Genomic DNA, 18,532 nt, shown 5'->3' on the forward strand with positions numbered 1-18,532 from the left:
GCTCAGTGGCTGGCTTTCTGTCTTGTTCAGCTCAGTAGATAGGCTTTTGTGGTGTTTTTTCTCCCCGGTGGACTTTGGGGCCATTACCCCGTGCTGGGAGCGGTGCTGGAGTGGAGCGCATTGCTCCTGGGAAAGCCCCGGCAGGGGAAAGGCAGGACACCTTGCCTTGCTTAGGGGGACGCTTGCCTTCATTCTGCCTGTACTTTGAAGTACCTCAAGGTTTTAGCTATAAAGCTGTAACCACCGAAAAACAAAATCTTGGCTTGGGAAGACGCGTTGCCTTGGCATGTTTCCTGGGACTGAGTGACTTATGATGCTGTGCAGTGGGGGGAGGACTCCTTCTCTTTGTTTCAGAGGAGGTGGGTCCCACTCATCTGGAGTCCAAACTCCCTCAGAGACTTCTTCTTCCCCATTTTTTTTCATGACATCAGCCAGGACTCGATGTTACTATTTTAAAAACAAAAGGAGGGGACACCCCCCCGCCTTCCCTCTCGCTCTCTGCCAAAAGGAGAACAAAGAACAGCTTAAGCGCACAAGTTCTGGCACTCCGTTTGGAAATAAAAACATTCATCCTCATGTCAGGTAGGGAACTGCCCGACCTCCCTGCCAAAGCAAGCAAGCTGGGTGGCAGAGCAAACCCGTGGCGCGGAGGAACCCCGGCGAAGGGGTTGCCCAGTGTCACCCTGCGCTTGGGGAGCTGCTTGCCAAACTCCTGCACTGCTGTCCCAGTGCCAGGGCACGCCAGGACGCTCCCGGCCACAGGCAGTCATCCAGGGAAGGGCCACCCTCCTGCTCCTCCTGGGCTGGGAGGTGAGGAAGGACCTTTCTTCTTCCCCTTTCCCGCCCCTGGTCCCCACCGCCCAGGCAGCCCCTGCATCTCCATGTGATGTGTCCCCGCTCCCCGGCAGGGCTGGTGCACAGCGCAGGGGTAACCCAATGTAATTTCCACGCTTTAGACACTAACATCTTTGTCTGGCTTCTTCCTCGCTGCTTAAACATGTCAGCAGTTCCCAGCACGGATTCCTGCGCCGTGAGTTCACCCCCCGACAAGCGTCCAAACTGCAAGTTGGGGCTGCTGGCTCTTCCCCGCCTGTCTGCAAAGCATTACTGGAACAGGGGCCAGTTCTCCCAGCACGAGGAGGAGATTACTTGGGCTTTCTGGAAGGCTCCCTCCCATGCCTTCGGAGCAGAGCAAATGAGGATAATTTATCTGTGGGCTTCCGGCTGAACCCAGTAGCTCGGAGCAGCCAGGACTATGCCGTCTGTTTGTTCCAGCTCCTGCAAGAAGGCATTTTTCCATTGTCACCGTTGTATATTGTTTGCCTGGTTTGTTTGCACCGTCGCCCTCTGTGCTGAGATAAGAGGTTGTCTCCCTGCCTTTTACTGGTGGCACAGTCCCCAGAACAATCCAGGGAAAAACTAGCAGGAAAGAGCCTTCGAAGGAGGCTTTTGTATGTCTGATGCAGCCCTCGTTACAGTCATGTAAATAGTTTTATGCAATCTATCTGGCGAGAAGCACAACAAGTCAGAAGGGAATTGTTCTCTACAATGTAGTTACGGATGGGCCAGAGCAGGCGATCAGCCGCACGTGGGTTGCCAGCTTAATGCACAAAGCAGCTGCCTTTCGGTGGGGAACAAAAGCCGGGCGGCGAGCCCCTGCGCGGCAGTGCGAGAGCCGCTCTTGTTCCCCGCAGGAGCCAGAGTTGAGTTTTGTGGCCGGGTAGCAATCCTGGGCTCCCTCCCCTGCTCCGTCTGCCCTGATCTAATGCAGCACCCAAGGATGGGTTAATGTTCCTGCTGCTTCTGCGGAGGGATGCGGGGAGCAGAGACAAGGTAAAGCGGATGGCTGGGCCCTCTGCAGCAGAAGCAGCCAGCTGGAACAACACTGTAACACCCTCCTCTTCAGTGAAGTTATTCGTGATTTTCGAACATAGAGTCAAGGTCCAGAGGCTCTGGCTTGGCACAGGAAAATGAGAAAAGAGCAGATTCTCTGTTTGCTTCCATCCTGCGCTGGCTCCGGTGCCTCCTCCCCTGTCCAAAACAGCTGCGTGCTGCCTGAAGTGACTTTACAGAATGTAAAAGCTTAAAACATCGCATTCACCTTCAAGTTTGGGTTTGTTTTTTTTTTTTCCCTTAGAGCAAATCATGGCGGAAGATCAAAAATATGGTGCACTGGTCCCCATTTGTGATGTCTTTCAAGAAGAAGTACCCTTGGATCCAGCTAGCGGGACACGCAGGTATGAAGCGTGGGGAGGGGCAGAGCGGTGGAAAGGCTCTTTGTTATAGCAGGTTAATGAGTTTATTTTCCAGAATCGCTTCTGACTGCGGTACGAATCTCACAGATTTCAGCTCCTATGTCTCTAGCCCAGGAGAGTGACTTACCTAAGTGCCGGGGAGGGTGACGTGGAGGTGCAGTGCTGTGTGCTTTCAGGCTCCCAGTGCCAGCGGGTATTACCTTGTGTAGCGTCACGCTTTTCTCTCAAGCAGCTGAGTCCTTTGGGTGGGACCCAAGCCCTCTTGCTGATCCACAGCAAAGTATGCGATGCTGCCCAGCACAAAGATGCCCCATACATGAGCATAGGGACAAAGCCACAAGGGCTGAACCTACCATGAAGTTCACCGAGGCGGTGAAGCAAGTGTGTTGGGTGCTGCAGGGCAGGTCTCTGCCCTGTTTAAGGTGTGACATTGCTGGCCATAAACCTGACACAATGTGAATCTGGCAGCCCGAGCTTTTAAGTCCCAGCCTGTGGGGACTCTTTTTGTTGCAAGCATAAAGAGAGATGCTTCCAACGTGTTGGGCTGCCCTTGTTTTGGGAAGGCACAGCATCGTCCCCCATCCAAAGCAAGTGCCACATTGTCCCTTGTCACCCTCAGGTAGTTTCAAGGCAGCAGCCAATGGCAGGATACTGAAGAAGCACTGTGAATCGGAGCAGCGCTGCCTTGACCGCCTGATGAACGATGTCCTGAAGCCCTATGTTCCTGCCTACCATGGTGATGTTGTGAAGGACGGGGAGCGATACAACCAGATGGAAGATCTGCTGGCTGAATTTGACTCCCCCTGCGTTATGGACTGCAAAATGGGGGTCAGGTGAGTGGCTTTGGGGACATTTGTTTGAGTATTAAGATGGGATACTCAAAGTGAATGCATCTCCTGGGTAAAACCCTCTGAAACTTGCAAGTGAGAACACCAGGCTCACCTGCCTTCGGGCTAAGCTAAGCCTAGAGCATGAGGAGAGAGCCATGGGAGAGCCTGGGTGTGGGAAGGACACACCAGGCTCTTTCCTGTTGACTGTCCCTTGTGCTGGGGACATGCTTTGGTGCAGCAGAAGGGACAGCACTCTGTTTGGGTTTGAGTACACCAGAATGGCACAGCAGCCTTTAGGAGGATGGCAACCTGCCTCTCGCTGCTGCAGGGGGACACAGACAAGGGGCAAGGAGCAGAAGATGTGGGAGATCCTGCCCAGGGTGCCAGAGGGGTGAAATAAAGACACTTGAATGGCATAACTTCCATGAGCAAGAGACTTTCCTCTGCGTACCCTTTGCTCCCACGCACACTTGAGTGGTTTAGTGCCTTTTATGCAAAGTTCTTGAAACATTTCCTAGCAGCTGAGCAACATTACCCATGTCCTTCTCAAGAACCATCTACAGATACGCCAACATCCCAGGCTGCAGCCACTTGGCTAGCAACAGTTTTTATGCCACAGCTGATGAGGGTGTCCCAGAGCAAATGTGAGCAGGGCTGGTCACCCCAGGTGGCTGCTGGTTTTGGAGCAGCCCTGGGCCACCGCTGGACCCTGGGTCTGCTGCAGGCTGGCGGCAGGGAGGGTTGAGAGCCCCCTTGCTGGCTAAGGCGCAGCTCAACGCAGTGGAGGCGCTTGTGCTGCTGGAAAAGCTGATGGTTTCTGTGGGAGGGAGGAATCTTTTTATTTTTCCCCTCCTAAACTCCTGATGTGAAACTCGAACTGGCGTCTCCAGCTGTCGTCAGGGAAGAGGCGAGGAATACTTTCCACCGGAGGGGTGGAGAGAAGGGCAGGGGGCCCCAGCGCAGCTATGGGGCCCCAGCTAGCATGTACCTTGCTGCTGGGGGAAGGAGACGGGACCCACTCTGGATCTGGAGGTGACAGCCACCAGAAGAAGACCTGCTCGTCATGCTGCCTGGTTGCTCCTGAGGCTGTGTCTGTGAGGAGGAAAGCTTCCCACAAACAGATCATAGGTCAGGTGATCCATGCACCTGGGTTTTTGAAGCTAAGACAGGCAGAGCAGGCAACAGGGGCAAATATCCCAGGCAACACCATCATTAAATAAGATGGTGCTGTGGGAGGAGCTGGTAAGAGAAAATGAATTGGGCTAATGCTGGGGAGTGAAGCATCCCTGTAGCCAGGCAGGAGAGGCTCTGGCATATAAACTAAACCTTGGGGCTATTGAACATGTCCTCTGATCCTGCAGCTTGCTGCCAGGCTGATACAGGCTCATTTTTTCCCTGCCAGCCTAGCTTCAGGATGAGGCAGCCTCCTCCAGTTGCCCCCGGACAGAACTTTGCCCAGCTCAAGCTCTGGTGGTGGTTCAAGCTTGGAGCAATGCAGGGGGACAAAACCGCAGACACAAACAATCTGTCATTCTCATCAAAAGGAAATCTAGCTTTCTGAGCAACCTGAGCAGCACTTCTGAGCACCCAGCTGCTTTGTTCTGCTATTTTACTCCAGCTGCCCAAAAGTCGTGGGTTTGGTGATCTCAGCTGAAGCCCTTCATCATTTTTACCTGCAGTGTTTTTTCAAAGGGGCTGATGTCCTGGAGATGTCTGCTCAGTGATCATATGCCTGTCCTGAGAAAAGACAGTTTGCCTTGCTAAGCCTGTGGGAAACACAGGAACACCATCCTACGTAGTCTGCCTAGCACCCTCGCCGTGCATTTTGCTTGGTCGGGAGGTGAACCGCACGCTTAGTGCTGGGATTTGGGCACAAGTGATGTGAGGAGAGAGCACGGCCCCTCTGCAGAGCTGGCCATGGCTAGTGGAAAGCAAAGAGCGTATGGATTTGAGGTGAGGGAGGTTACAGGCAAGGTGACTCCTGTGTTGTTTTGCTGGGACATCTCGCCTGGCTTGGTGAGCTGTTTGAAGAGAGCCTGGGCACCTGCTGGGCTGAGCTGGGGTGGGTTTGGGTGCCACAAGAGGAGTTACACAGTGGTTTATTACTGCTGCAGGAAGCCTTATTTTGTGGATGGTTTTCTGCATGCCGGAGTGCAGAAGTTCTCCACCTGTCTGCTCTGGCACAGGGTGGTGCTCCTCTGAGGGATGCACAAAACAAAGGTCTTTGCATGCTCCTCTGCACCCTCCATCCTCCTGCCTCTGTCCCAACAGTGCCCTGTGGTCCTGAGGGTGATGGTAAACACCTGGCCAAGGCCGCATCCCTTCCTCTCATCCTCCTGTGCAGGAAGCTCTTGCTAGATAGTTCACTTAAAACTGACCTGTTTTAGGAAACAAAACATCAGCAAAACAGCCTCATGTGAAAGCACCCTGTTTAGCAGCCGGTGAGGCATGGCCCTGCATGGTGAGGGGACAGGAAAGGGCACAAGAGGCACAGGAGCAGCTTTGGCAGCAGCTGCCCGCCTTGGCCGCACCTCAGAGGGAGCAGCAGATGCTGCTAATGCCGGAGGCTGGGATGTGGCAGACTCCCTCCCACCTTCAGCCCAGCTGGTTTCCAGGCATACGTGCAATTTCCTGAGCGTATCTTGAAAGCCATGTTTGGTTTGTGAGCGTCACTGTTCAGGTTTGCTGAGGGACAGGCCCCCCAGGATGAAGCCGTGAGCATCTGTGAGAAATAACCTCCCTTGTTATTGCCAAACTGGTTTTGGTTCCCTGATGAACTGAGAAGATACCAAGTGTTGATGCTGGGGTGCTAATTAAATCAGGATCAATTCACCTGCAACCAGGCTTGATCTGTTATTTCCCACACTGCTCTACTCCCCAGGGATCAGTTGTCCTGGACAGACCTGATTTTTGGGACAAGGGCTTTCTGTGGCCATATGGCATCTTGTGCAGTGGCCTTGCTAATGTCCCCCACTCATTCCTTGCAGGACATACTTGGAGGAGGAGCTGATAAAGGCCCGGAAGAAGCCAAGCCTGAGGAAGGACATGTACCAGAAGATGATTGAGGTGGACCCTGATGCCCCCACTGAGGAGGAGAACGTGCTGCGGGCAGTAACCAAGCCCCGCTACATGCAGTGGAGGGAGACCATCAGCTCGACTGCCACGCTGGGCTTCAGGATCGAGGGGATAAAGGTGAGGCTGCTCCAGGTGTGCAGAGCAGGGGGAAATGCTGGAGTGTTCAGTAACCAAATTCACCCACACACAGAGATGCACACAACAGGCCAGTGGTGAGATCATATCACATCACGACATCCCTGGTCCTTGCAGCCAAACCACCCTTGCCAGGCACCTGACCTGGGGCAGCGCTGCTCATCTGAGAGCACAGGCTGAGCTCAGGGCATCAATGCAAGAGGACGGTTTTAGCCATAATCTCATTAAATCAGCCACTCGGTTGATTTCCCTGACTGTGAAATGCGAAGTGCCATGCTCCGACTTGAAGGCTCCCATTAGTTGTTTGCTTTTGATACTGCTGTGCTGCTAGGCTGAGCCATTAATCCAAATCCCCGCGTGAACATGTGCTGATCTCTGGTTGGAGCTGTGAGTTTAGCTGCAGTCAGTGAGGAGATTGTATTTACGTCCCTGTCCTGGAAAGTTCAGCCACCAAGCCCTATGAAATGAGGTGAACAAAACCAGGAGCACTTTCTGCTGACACTTGCAGTTTGCTGACTGCACTTGCTCAGAGCTAACGCTCACGTTTCTGGGGATACCTGGGGATACCTGCTGGGATGCTTTTGTGTCCCCCTCAGATGAGCCAGCCCAGGAGTTTTTCTCCTGGCGAGCAGAACGTATGGCAAGAGAGATGTCTGGGATGGCACTTGAACAGAGTTAGGCCTGTTACCACAGAGCCGTTCTATTAGTGATAGAGGACTTGGGTGAGCATTAGCAATGACTTATGGCATATGACTTTTGATAGTCAGCCAACATGAATTAAAGGTAATCTCACGCTTGGGCTAAGGGTTTCAGCACATGCCTGGGCATGGCATTCACTTGGGAGCTGAGGGGAGCTCAATCAAGTTGTACTTAGAGTAACTCAAGGTTGAGGCACCATAGGGGCCCAGGTAGTAGCTCAGGGCAGCTGCTTGCTCGATTTCTACATGTATGAGCTGGCCATGATTTTCCCAGAATACCTATCTGGGTCTCTGGGGCCTTAAACTTCTTCACCTCTGCTGACTGGAGATGGTGATGTCAAAATGACAGAATTAAAAGAAACTAAGCCATTCCCTGGAAAAAGGCTTTACACCAGGTTTTGCAGATTTTCCTGGTATCATTTCCCTTGACCTCACCAGTCAAACTGCAAGGAAATGCTGATGTTAGACCATGGGTTTAAAAGGTGATAGCAGGAGTGGGTCACTTGGAGCTGCTGCTTCTGGTTACACACGTGCCAAACCACCAGCGGGAAGGGGTCTGTCTGTCCTGCTGTGCAGGATGAAGTCCTCAGCTGTGAGAAGCGCAGTGTAGCACGTTGCATGTGGAGAGGAGGGCACCTTCTTTGTTCAACTGTTTCATGACCGGCAGAGGACATCGCATCTAACTCAATCACTCTCAGAAACCCAAGGAGCAGCCCTTGGGCTGAACCCTTTGAGTTTTCCAACCTGAGTAACACAAGGTGCCCCTGCCAGGGATGCTGCTGGTCACAGTCCCCTGCAGAGGTTTTCAGTGGGTGCCTACTTTGGGTCCCTTTTCTGCTGTGGGTGCCTGCAAGCTGCTCTGGCTCAGGATAACCCTTTGCCTAGTTCCCATTGCTGCTATTTTGCATTCCCATTGCTGCTGTTTTGTTGGTGCTTATTATAAAATCGAGGCTATATAAAAATGGAGCAGGCCAATTGGGACCAAAGCTCCCGTGCACTATTTCTTCTCCCCGCTTTCTGGCTGTAATCAGGAATATCTGTCTATTTATAGTCCAACATGATACGTCCTTGGTCTTCAGCAATCTTCCTCAGCCCGTGATCTTGGATGTTTAGGGGCCTTTACAACAAAAGCAGGTCGTATGTGGACCTTTTGAAATGAAAAATGAAAAACTAACAACAAAATCATGTTCCCAGACAGGCCAAAAACACACTGTAGAGGGAAATAAAAGCCATAAAGGAGTGGCGAGAGTTGCACCTCTGTTTTAGCCAGCCATAAGCAAGCTGCTGCACGATGTGAGCGGTGGATTTTTTTCAAAGAGGTGAGGCGGCCCTTTAATTGAAAAATGTTGAGAAGTGCTGGCCTCCAGGAGTAATCCTCCTGCTGCTGCTAGGGCCTGACTAATTTGATCAAGGCTCTAATTACTGTAATTCTCCTTAAATCCCTCAGTTTCTGGATTATTTTCCCCTAAGCTAAAGCATTAACAGTTCATGCTGGTTCCCAACTAGCTTTTTTTTTCCAGCAGGGCTGTAGAGCTGTTCATGCTGTGCCATATCCCTGTGTTTGCCCTGTTTCTGGGGTCAAGTTCCCACATTAGGGAAAGCACTGAGCCTTCAGAGAAAATTTTGGGAGAATATTTTTTAAAGATAAGTCTCCTCATGTTTTATTTCCTGCTGCAGATGCTTCCCTGGGATGAGCAGGGGTGAATCTGCCCTTGTTCTTGGCCAGAGGCCGATACAAGCAGCATCTTCCTGTCCCAGGCAAGGGCAGGATTTGGCCCTGAGTGCGTGGGCTGGAGGGGGCACAGGGGAAGGAGGGGAGCAGGTGGAGCCTTCAGGACAGTGCAGGCATGTGGGGTGAACAGGCAGCTCCGGGTGGGAATGAGGATGAAGACCCTTTCCTGGCTGAGCTCTTGCTTTCCTAGGTGGCCTTGAGAATCCAATTCTTCATTAAAAACGAAAATTTTCCTCTGCAAAAGGAGATAATGGCACTCATCTGGCTTTCTGGAGTAGCTTGAAACTGTTCAAAACAGTAGCTATTAATAAAATTACCCTGCTAAAAGTAATAGAAGTGACTCCTGGTGACCCACTTGAAGCTTACTGGAGCTCATTCCAAAAAGTTTTGCTCTCAAGCTCCTGCTCTGGTCTGAGAGTCACTCAGCATTGCTTGCAGCAAGGCCATGGTTGGCACAATATTCCCTGGGGCTGGGATATTTGCGTTGGTCCCAGAACCAGCCCTGAAATCCGTCACCTGGCTTTCCCGAGACGGGTGGCCCCATCTGAGGCCGGAGGGAGAGCCGGCTGACCCGAACCCTGCCCCAGTGACGCCAGCGCAGACTGGAATCGCTGGTGGGGCGGAGGTTACGATAGCCCTTATCAGCCCCCCTCACATTTCTGCTGTGTGGAAGCCAGCCCCCTCGGGGCTCGGACACCTGTAAATGTCGTGGCGGTCGTCAGCGCTGCGGCAGCAACGTCTGGCCGGGCAAGGAAACCGCGGGAGGCGGGTAATGATGGGAGCAGCACTGCAGATCGGCTGCTTGGCTTTCCTGAAGCTTAGATTGCCTTATCTGAAAGGCCATCTGTGGTTTTCATTTATTTTTAGGAGCACTTAGAAGTCCATCTCCTTTCTTGGATGCTTTGTGGAAAGTTGTGCTCTTTACATGTGCAATTAATGCTGTGGCACTTCCCCAAATTGATATCTGTCATTCTCCCGGGGATACAGTGGGTTGATTTCTTAACTACCACGTCAGGGCTCACATGACGGACATATAGCGGTGTAGCACCCTTCCCCTGTACATTGCGCACGTGCCACCAGAGCATCCTCAGTAAGGTCTCCTTGCTGCCTGCTGCCTCGTGAGACACAGTCGAAAGCAGAGAGCCTGGCTCCGCTTGGTCCATCGGCAGGTTGGCTCCTACAGCAGGGATGTTTCCAGTGAAAGGGTTATCCCTGGCCCTGCTGATGGCTGCTCTGGCAGCTGTTGTACCCTGTGGCAGCACTGGTGGTCAGAAGCTGGGTGCATTGGTTGCACCCTGTGCAAACAAAGTTTGTCCTGGAAACTAAGACCTTTCGCATGTTGCTTTTCATTATCGCCTTTGTTAACACTCACACAAAGCGCACGTTGGAAGTGTGCTGTGTGATTCATCCCAAACTGCACGTCAGGTGTGGGTTTGGTGCTGGGCTCACCTTGCTCAGCTCTCTGCAGCCTGGGTGCTCAGCCTTCCCCCAGGCTGGACTGGCCGCCATGCCCAGGGCCAGCCCTCTGCCCAGGTGTCTCCTGGATGGGTCTCAAGGTCCTGCCAGGGCACATAAATCTCCAGGGCAAGTGATTCGTTGTGCTATTTTCCTTCCCCAGCCTCTGCTTTGCTTCTTCATCCTTACTTCATCTTCCCCAGCCCACAGGATGTCTTTCTGGCCTCTGTCCCTTCGCTCTATTGTGTGCAAACGAGCCGTTCGGAGCGGTGGGATGGAGCTCTGCGAGCGGAGCTGTGAGCATGAGCACGTGTGGTTTAAAATAACCCCTGTATCCAGGAAGCGAGCTCTGCCTGCCTGACCCACAGCCGCTCCGGACAACGAAATATGCTGATTTAAAAATCAGAGACCCAGCTCGACCAGGGAAATGGGGAGTTTCCTACAAAGCTGCCCTGAGATTTGGCCAGGAGCCTCTGGGTCCAGGGCTGCGTGCTGTCCCTGCAGTGGGCCAAGCCATGCTGTCCCCACAGCAGGACAAGCGGGGATGTGCGTCTGTGGAAGAAGCAGAGGAGAGCACAAGGCTCTCGGTGCCTCTTGGTGCCAGGCTGCTGCCTTTGAAGGTTTCCTATCTGTGGGCTATCAAAGGACTGGTGAGGCAAGACAGATGTGGGGCGGGCTCCTTGCCTTCATGTCTTTGCTGCAGTGGTTCACGGAGGACTTTGCATGAAGGGTTTTTTGTACTTGCTCCTAAGATGTTGTGTCTCTCCACACTCAGTTTTCTCCTGCTAAGATCGTTCTCTGCTTTCCTCCCTGAGCAGGGCTGCAGCCTGAGGAAAGTGGTTGAGTCACCATCCCTGGAGGTGTTTAAGATGTGTAAATGAGGTTCTTAAGGACATAGTTTAGTGCCAGAGTTAGGTTATGGTTGGACTCGATGGTCTTGAGGGTCTCTTCCAACCTAAGTGATTCTATGATTCTGTGATACCAGCGCCTGTGCTGAGCCACAGCAGCAATTGGGAAGCCATTTGGGCACAGTGTGGTCAGAAATACATGGTCTTCAGCCTCTGTTGAAAGGTAGCTTGTCCACGTTGTTGGTGACCTTGGCAAGTGCATGAGGGTGGAGACTTGCCATTTGTGTCAGGGGTCAATACAGCAGAGCCGTGAGATGGTTTGAGGTGTGCAAAGCAGAGAGCTGCTGCCTCTGCTCGCCCTTCATCCATAGAGAAGTCCTTCAGCTGCCGAGAAGGCTGCTTGCATCCTACTCAGAGACATGCGTAGCTGCTGAAACACCCCAGCTCCCTCCCTCTCCATCCCGCTCACCACTCTCCCTTCTTTTCAAGAAAGAGGATGGCACTGTGAACCGGGACTTCAAAAAGACACGGACAAAGGAACAGGTCATGGAGGCCTTCAGGGAGTTCACCAGAGGAAATCGCAACGTTTTGGTGAGTGGGACATGATAGGGGGACTGCCAGGAGAGGGCTCCTCCTGTGGAGGCTGCCCTCAGCTCATCAGCTCCTTGCCATGAGGGTCTGTAGCCTGAGCAATCTCTCTAAAAAAAAAACATGAAAAATGACAAAAAGAAATGCCATCCTGGCATGGGGACGGAGGGAGAGCAACAGAAGGCTGGGAGCGGACATGTTTGCCACAGCAACACTGCATGGACCAGGTCTGAGTCTGCTGAGGATGCTCAAGGGTTGGCCCCAAACCCCACTGTGGAGGCACAGCTGTGCTCTGCTCCCCTTGTCCCTTAGGCTGACAGTGGCCTCTGAGCCCACCCTTGACCCCAGTATGTGATGGCATGGGCAGGTGGGCTCCCACCCCAGCAGAATGGGCTGCCCCACGCTTGGTCTTGCAGGACAGGTGGCCAAGGCGTCCCCGTTCCTGCACCAGGCACCCTTCGCATGGGCAAGCTGCAGTCGGCATTTCCTGAGTTTACGTTGCCAGGAGAATGAGAGATGTAGCTGCAAACAATTTACATAGACTGTGTCAAATATCCTGTTTGACAAAGTGCTCCTGTTGTAAGCTGCACTATACAAAGCCTACAAACCCAAGGCTGCAGCTGGAGTGGCCCCTGGCACTGCCTCCTTCAAACCAGCATGTTTCCTTTGACAAAAGTTACCCAAGTATTATTCCTGGATCTGTAAATGAAGTTGTCTGGCTGTGTTTTATCCCCAAAGAGCTTGCAGCATGCTCATGCCATCATGCCCTGGCTCTAGATGAGGCTCCTTGGCCAAACCATCGCAATACAGTGACCCCCACATCTGCCCACGCAGTCAAAGTGTGAAAATTTAGGTGTATTATAGTGCCCAGATAACTACTGGGTTTTTTTCACTGTTTTTTTGTTTGATTGTTTTTGTTTTGTTTTGTTTTGTTGTTTGTTTGTTTTTATTTTGTTGTGGGTTTTTTTCTTTTTTTTCCCTGTGCTTAGTCCTTCTGTCTAAACCTCAAAACCGAATTACCAAAAGGGCCCCTGGGAACATTTAGTGCCTTCCAGCAATTTGCAGGGATGCTCAAACAGGGTCTGGACCTGCATCCTGACTAGTGTGAAAACAGAGTTACAGAAGTGTCTCACGATGCTCGATTGACAGTGATAAAATGACAGATGAGCTGAAGAGTTGACCCATTAAAAAGAGCACAGGTGGGAGGAAAAAAGCAGCCTGGCTATGTACGTACAGCGCGGCTGCTGAATTAGCTGTTCCCTCTTTGGGAGCGCCATGGGTGAAGCAGGGAAAGTCTGCAGAAAGCAGCAGTTCAGCAAAAGCAAATGCTCTCACTAGGTTTTCTAAGTCAAAGGAGCTGTAGGATGCTGTAGAAACCAAAACGATAAGCGGATCCCCAAAAATATGGGACACCCTCTCAGGGGTCATGTCTGTGGGAGGATGCTGAGCACAGGGTGGCTGAGGGACACCCCTGGCATCTGCTGTGAGGGGTGACTTTCCTGTCCACCCCATCCAGCTGTTTTTACATAGGCTTCCTGCAGTGCTGACGGCTTGTTTGTTGTTTTTGTTTTTTTGTAATTCCAGAGCAGTTACCTTAACCGGTTGAAGGGTATCCGCGCTACCCTGGAGACATCCCCGTTCTTCAGGTGCCATGAGGTAATACTCGTGTTTATATAGATCTGCCTGGAAATGCAAACGATTTAATCTCAGTTTGTCCAAGGAGAGAAGTCAAAGTCGGAGGTTGTAAATTTCTACAATTTTGAATTTATTTTTGTATCCATATTTTCACACCCTTCTTTATCTAATACTTCTGTGGAAATACAGCTGATGACTGATATAATGTTCATGCATCTGACATGGGCTCAAATCTACTGAAAACCGATGTTGATACAGATTAGAAGTGATATGGGGGAATTTGGGCTGCTTGTACGTTTATATGACTGTGAAAAAACCTTAGTGTAAAAGTATAGGGGTTTTCTGTCTGAATGCATTTGTCATTTGGCTGCCAGTTACTCCATGTGCTCAAGCAAGGCTTCAATGTAACCACAAATTGCAGATACCCTAAAACTGCCTTTGCTGAGCTGGTTGGGGCACCACAGTACGGGCTCTTCCCTTGGAAAGACTTTCCTCCAGAAATAAGTGTCCGTGAAATCAATATTTTCTACAGTGAAAGTTCAGTTCTGGTGGGAAAACAAAGAGGAAGCGCTACATTTTTTTGCTGTTTCAACAGGAATTGGATTATTCTATAATTTCATTAAATCATTGAATGATTTAGCCTTGGCAAAGAGTATTTGCTGTTGCACCTACCTAACAAAACACGAAAGCACATATCCTTGGCATGTGTTGTCTATGGGCAAAAGAGCCTCATAGGAACCCTCAACTCGCAGGGAGCAGGAGCCACAGCTCCAAGAGGCCATCGTCCCTCTGCTGGAGCCACATGAGCCACCTTGTCCCCAGCTGCATAAGGAGGGTCCTGCCAGGAGCTGGAGGCTGATGGGGCTTTGCTTCCCAACAGCAGCGCCTGTAAGGCAGTTGGAAGGGAAATGTCAAAAAGGAGGTTTCAGGTCAGTTCAACACGGGAAACGAAATGCTCCCTGACACCAAGTGCCAGAGTTTCGTCTGAAAACACAGAAACAAAACAGCCTTTCAAGGAGGTTTTGAAAGGAGTTTCCACTCCTTAAAAATTAAAAAGCAGCAGCTTTGACTTTCCATCCTGCTTTGAGACAAAGCACAGCAGAAGGTCTGCCAAGCTCTGCGTGTCCCTCCATGGGGCCCTGCTGGGCAGGACTCCTCCAAGGAGCTGCAGGAGATTTGGTGACCCGGGATAGGCAAGCAAAGAATGTCAGCTAAAGAGAGGGCTATAAGAGCTTAGAAGGAGAAGAGGTAAATATAAGCATTTCTGGGAAATAATGCATATCTCTGGACCTTGGATGTTTTCCTGATGTGCTGGGGGAGGAAGTCTCCTCAAAAATGTGAATTCATAATAGCTTTTGCAAACAGTACGTGCTTCCCATTCAAAACCCTCGTCTAAAGGCAAACCTCAAACTAAACCCTGCTGACAGCACTGACGTGGGAGACCCTGGTAACAAGTAGTGCTGCTGTTTTGGAGGGCTGACACCAGCTGCATGCTCCTAGAGCTGCACTCTTCCATGTATCTGCACAGCTTATGGGATGCTCTGGCTCTCAGCACAGTGTGTCCTGTCTGCAAACAGCCACTGCACTCTGGTCACCAAGGTTCCTCTTTAGGCAAGCGAGTTCATAAGCCACCAGTTCGTGCACATGGGACATAATTTGGAAAGCCACCTTCAATTGGGACAGCTCTGAAGCATACCCGTTGGGTACTTTTCTGTAGTAGTATCTCCTGGAAGAGCAGATGGGCTGACCTGGAGGTACCCATCTGTTGAGCATCTCTCTGATCCATGGGTTGTGAGCATTGGGCTTGTGGGGTCTTATCCTGCTGAGACAGGCCTTGAGGCTTCTGCTTTCAGAGGTGAGGTGCTTCACCTTCCCAAATGCACCCATGGGCTTGGCCAGGCCAATACTTGCTGCAGGATTTTCCCAAAGGCCCATCAGGGTTTTGAAAGAGCCCTTCAAAGCAGATGCAGCTGAGTGAACTCATGGAAGAGGAAATTCATGTACATACAGCTCTGTTACTTGCATCCCCAGAGCACTGTGAAAGCCAGGAGGATATTCTAGGTGGAATCTGGGTGCAATCGGATGGTGTTTCAGGCAGGAGACAGCACATTGCAAGCATGCACATTGCAAGCATGCACATTGGAGCATGCCCATCCCTGTGGTGATGTCTGCAGGGCTAGTGAGTGTGAATAGCACAAGCCAGTCACAAAGAACTGGCCTTGGAAAAAATCCCCATGTGAAGGCTGAGACAATTCATCACATTCCTTCCCTGGGGACCTTGACTCAGTTTCCAAAATAACATCTCTATTTTCCATGCCCATGTTTTTCTGATCCTCTCCTTCTGCCAAGAGCTGGGATTTGTATGAGTAAATCAACTTGTCTGAATACCTGATTTGCATGTGCAAACACAGCCGGTGACACACGGAGTTTGCTTTTGCTCATGCAAAATCTCAGCATCATCTCTTGCAAATGCAGCCTGAGATAAGGTGTGTGAAAGCCCCAAAGCTGGCTGGGGATGAGCAATAGGAGCACCACTAACTGGTCTCTTCTCTCTGCAGGTAATCGGGAGTTCCCTCCTCTTCATTCACGACAAGAAGGAACAGGCCAAAGTCTGGATGATTGACTTTGGGAAAACCACCCCGCTGCCAGAGGGACAAGTTCTCCAGCACAACGTGCCCTGGGTGGAAGGGAACAGAGAGGATGGCTACCTCTGGGGGCTGGACAACCTCATTCAGATCCTGACAGAGTTGTCCCAGAGCGAAGACTTGCATTAAAGCCGCGTGTCCAACTCTGCCACTACCCCCAACCTGCCCCTGACTGACTCTTCTGAACTGCACTACAAGACACTTTCCAGCCCCTGCCCTTCCCATTTGAAAGCTATACTCTCCTTATTTAATTTGTTTTTGTTGTGGTTTTTTTAGGTTGTCTTGGTTGTATTTTCCCTCTCCATGTAAATAGAGAGCTAACCTGCCAGAACAAAAGCTGAACTTGAACCCTGGTTGTTGCAGAGCTGGTGGGAGCACACAGCTGTGCCGGCCGGGAGCAGCCCTGAGGAGTTGCTTGGGCAAGCGTGTGCTTCGCCCTTCACGCTTTTGTCCCTTGTGCAGCCTGATTTTAAGAGGGCTGGTGGAGGAAGGAGCCTCTCCCTGCACTGGGATCTGTAGCGTCATCCCAAAAACACCGAGTGGCCGAGGCCGGGACCTTCTGGCAGCCATGGTGCATGAACAAGGCCTGGAGATGGCAAAGGATACTGGGGTAGGAGCCCTTTACTTGCCTTTGCCAGCAGCTTTCAGCCTGGGGAACTGGCTGCGCCGAGTCCTTAAGAGATGCTAGAAGGGCAGATTTGGGTTTTTCTTGGTGTTCAAGACATCCCATGGAGGTTGCTGAGTTATTATATTTTCAAGTGGCACTGGAGGGCGAGGGTTTTCCTCCTGCTGTGGGCATGTGTTCAGGCACAGGTATTTACCATGGCCAGGTGTTTCCCACCCACCTCCCCTGTGCTGGGTGCACTGGTGTGGTGGGTAGCACTTCGAGCTCCTCTCTAGAGACCCAGCTTCTCTTCTAGGAGATGCCTCCAACCCTCCTTAGCTGAGGTCTCCAGCCCTCCATGGGGAATAAAGACTTTGGGTAGGGCTGAGGGAGAGAAAAACAGCTTATACAGGACTACTATGAGACCTAAAGTGGCCATCTAGGTTGATCAGTCTTTTCTGGCAGCAGCCAAGCACATATGTAGGGATAGTGCCACCAGTGCCTGCACCTGGCCCAGGGTGACCCTCCCGCCTGGAGCATCTCTAATTTTTGTCAGAAGTGAGCGAAGAGTTACAGCAGCAAAGCAGTTCCCAAGGTGGCCAGGTTCGTCCTCTTTGGGAAGCAGAGTTGGGGTCAGGCACCCCCCTGTGCCTTCCCTTTTACCCCACAGAGGTGGCTGCCGCTGCTCCTTGGTGCTGACGTGGGGACGGCCTCTGCGCTCCTGTGAAAACACCCAGTTCCCTGTTTAGGGCGGAGGCTATTTTTTAAACTTCCTGGAACATTTGAACGAAGCGGTTTGCGCACAGCAGAGCTAAAGGTCAGTGATGGAGAGGCTGGCGGGGAGACGAGGCCACAGGGTTGAGGTCAGAAGGGGCGTGCAGTGCTGGAGGTGGTGCAGAAGCTCAACAGCCGCAAATCCCTTACCCTGCTCCATCCCCAAACCCACCGTCTCCCCTTGCACCCCAGGAGCAGTACTCCAGAGCCCCTCTGTTTTTGTTAAGTGGGTCCAGCATCCTCAGGGGGAAGTCTTCTCCTGGCAGCAATACAGAACAGGAGTTGGCCATCGAGCCACCTGCAGCCATGCCCCAGCCTCTTTCCTGAGGACTGAAGTCTCCTAAGGATTTTTTTGGTTCATATCTCACCAAACAGATGTCTTCAGCTCATCTGGTGCCATTGTAAATGGTTGCACTGTTTTAGCTCTTTGCCAGGCTTTCTAGAATAGCCCATGTGGAAGTGCCTTATAGACTTGCCTCTGTTCCATTAGTGTCATGGAAAAGGTTGGGTTTTTTTAAGTTATATTTATTTTCATCCCATTTTAATTGCACAAAACACTAAAAGTTAATGCATGAAATCCCTCTTTTTTTTTTTTTTTTTTTTAACTGTGTTTTTAGTTTTTAAACCATCCCTTTTCCAGCTTTGGAGAAAGGGTGTGAACAGATATGCATAGGTATGTACCAGTTATTGCTGTACTTAGCTTCGAGCTGCTCTTATATATGTATATTATTTTTTAAGCCTGTTTATAAACCAGATTCCTTGCTTTGTGGCTTCGGAAGAAGCAGGTTGTTCCTCTCAGATGTCTTACGCCTTTCTGGAGGCTGGAACAGTTGCCACGAGGGATTTTCCCTGCTCCAAACTCCTGCCTCTGTCATTGGGTAGTACAGAGAAAAATCCGAACCAGTCTGAAAGAGTAACGCACAGTGCCTGTAAAAAAACAAACAACAACAACAACCCTGTAACTTTGCAAATAAAGGCATATGGGAAGCATTCACCTGGTGTGTGGTCCGTGTCCACCCCTGCAGCTTGTGGCAGCCTGGGAGTGACCCAGGAGCTGGCTTACGTGTCCTCACTGATTTTGGCAAGGGGTCAGGCTCCAGCTTCATTAACCTCAACACACGCTGGGAGCAGTGCCGCGTAAAACCAAGAGTAGGAAAGGACCCTGAGCTGGGGATGGATCATGACAAACAGGCACTGGCTTTGCAGGGAGCCGAGCCGGGGCTATGGGGGGTCCAGGCTGGGTGGGGGACACCCCTGG

The 18,532-nt window shown here is 51.4% G+C and overlaps 1 protein-coding gene across 1 annotated transcript in view; it reads left to right on the top strand.

Annotated features, from left to right (window-relative positions):
• ITPKB (inositol-trisphosphate 3-kinase B) overlaps positions 1–18,264 on the top strand; it is a 70,902-nt gene extending 52,638 nt beyond the window's left edge. The window contains exons 3-8 of the mRNA XM_082047751.1: positions 2,138–2,237; positions 2,875–3,088; positions 6,073–6,277; positions 11,518–11,619; positions 13,201–13,272; positions 15,810–18,264. Coding sequence (XP_081903877.1) covers positions 2,138–2,237; positions 2,875–3,088; positions 6,073–6,277; positions 11,518–11,619; positions 13,201–13,272; positions 15,810–16,025 — 909 coding nt within the window. The 3' untranslated portion in view covers positions 16,026–18,264. The remainder of the gene's footprint in view (positions 1–2,137; positions 2,238–2,874; positions 3,089–6,072; positions 6,278–11,517; positions 11,620–13,200; positions 13,273–15,809) is intronic.
• Positions 18,265–18,532: the final 268 nt, after the last annotated feature.

Source organism: Streptopelia decaocto (genome assembly GCF_964273445.1).
Source record: "Streptopelia decaocto genome assembly, chromosome: 3".
Lineage (NCBI taxonomy): Eukaryota > Metazoa > Chordata > Aves > Columbiformes > Columbidae > Streptopelia > Streptopelia decaocto.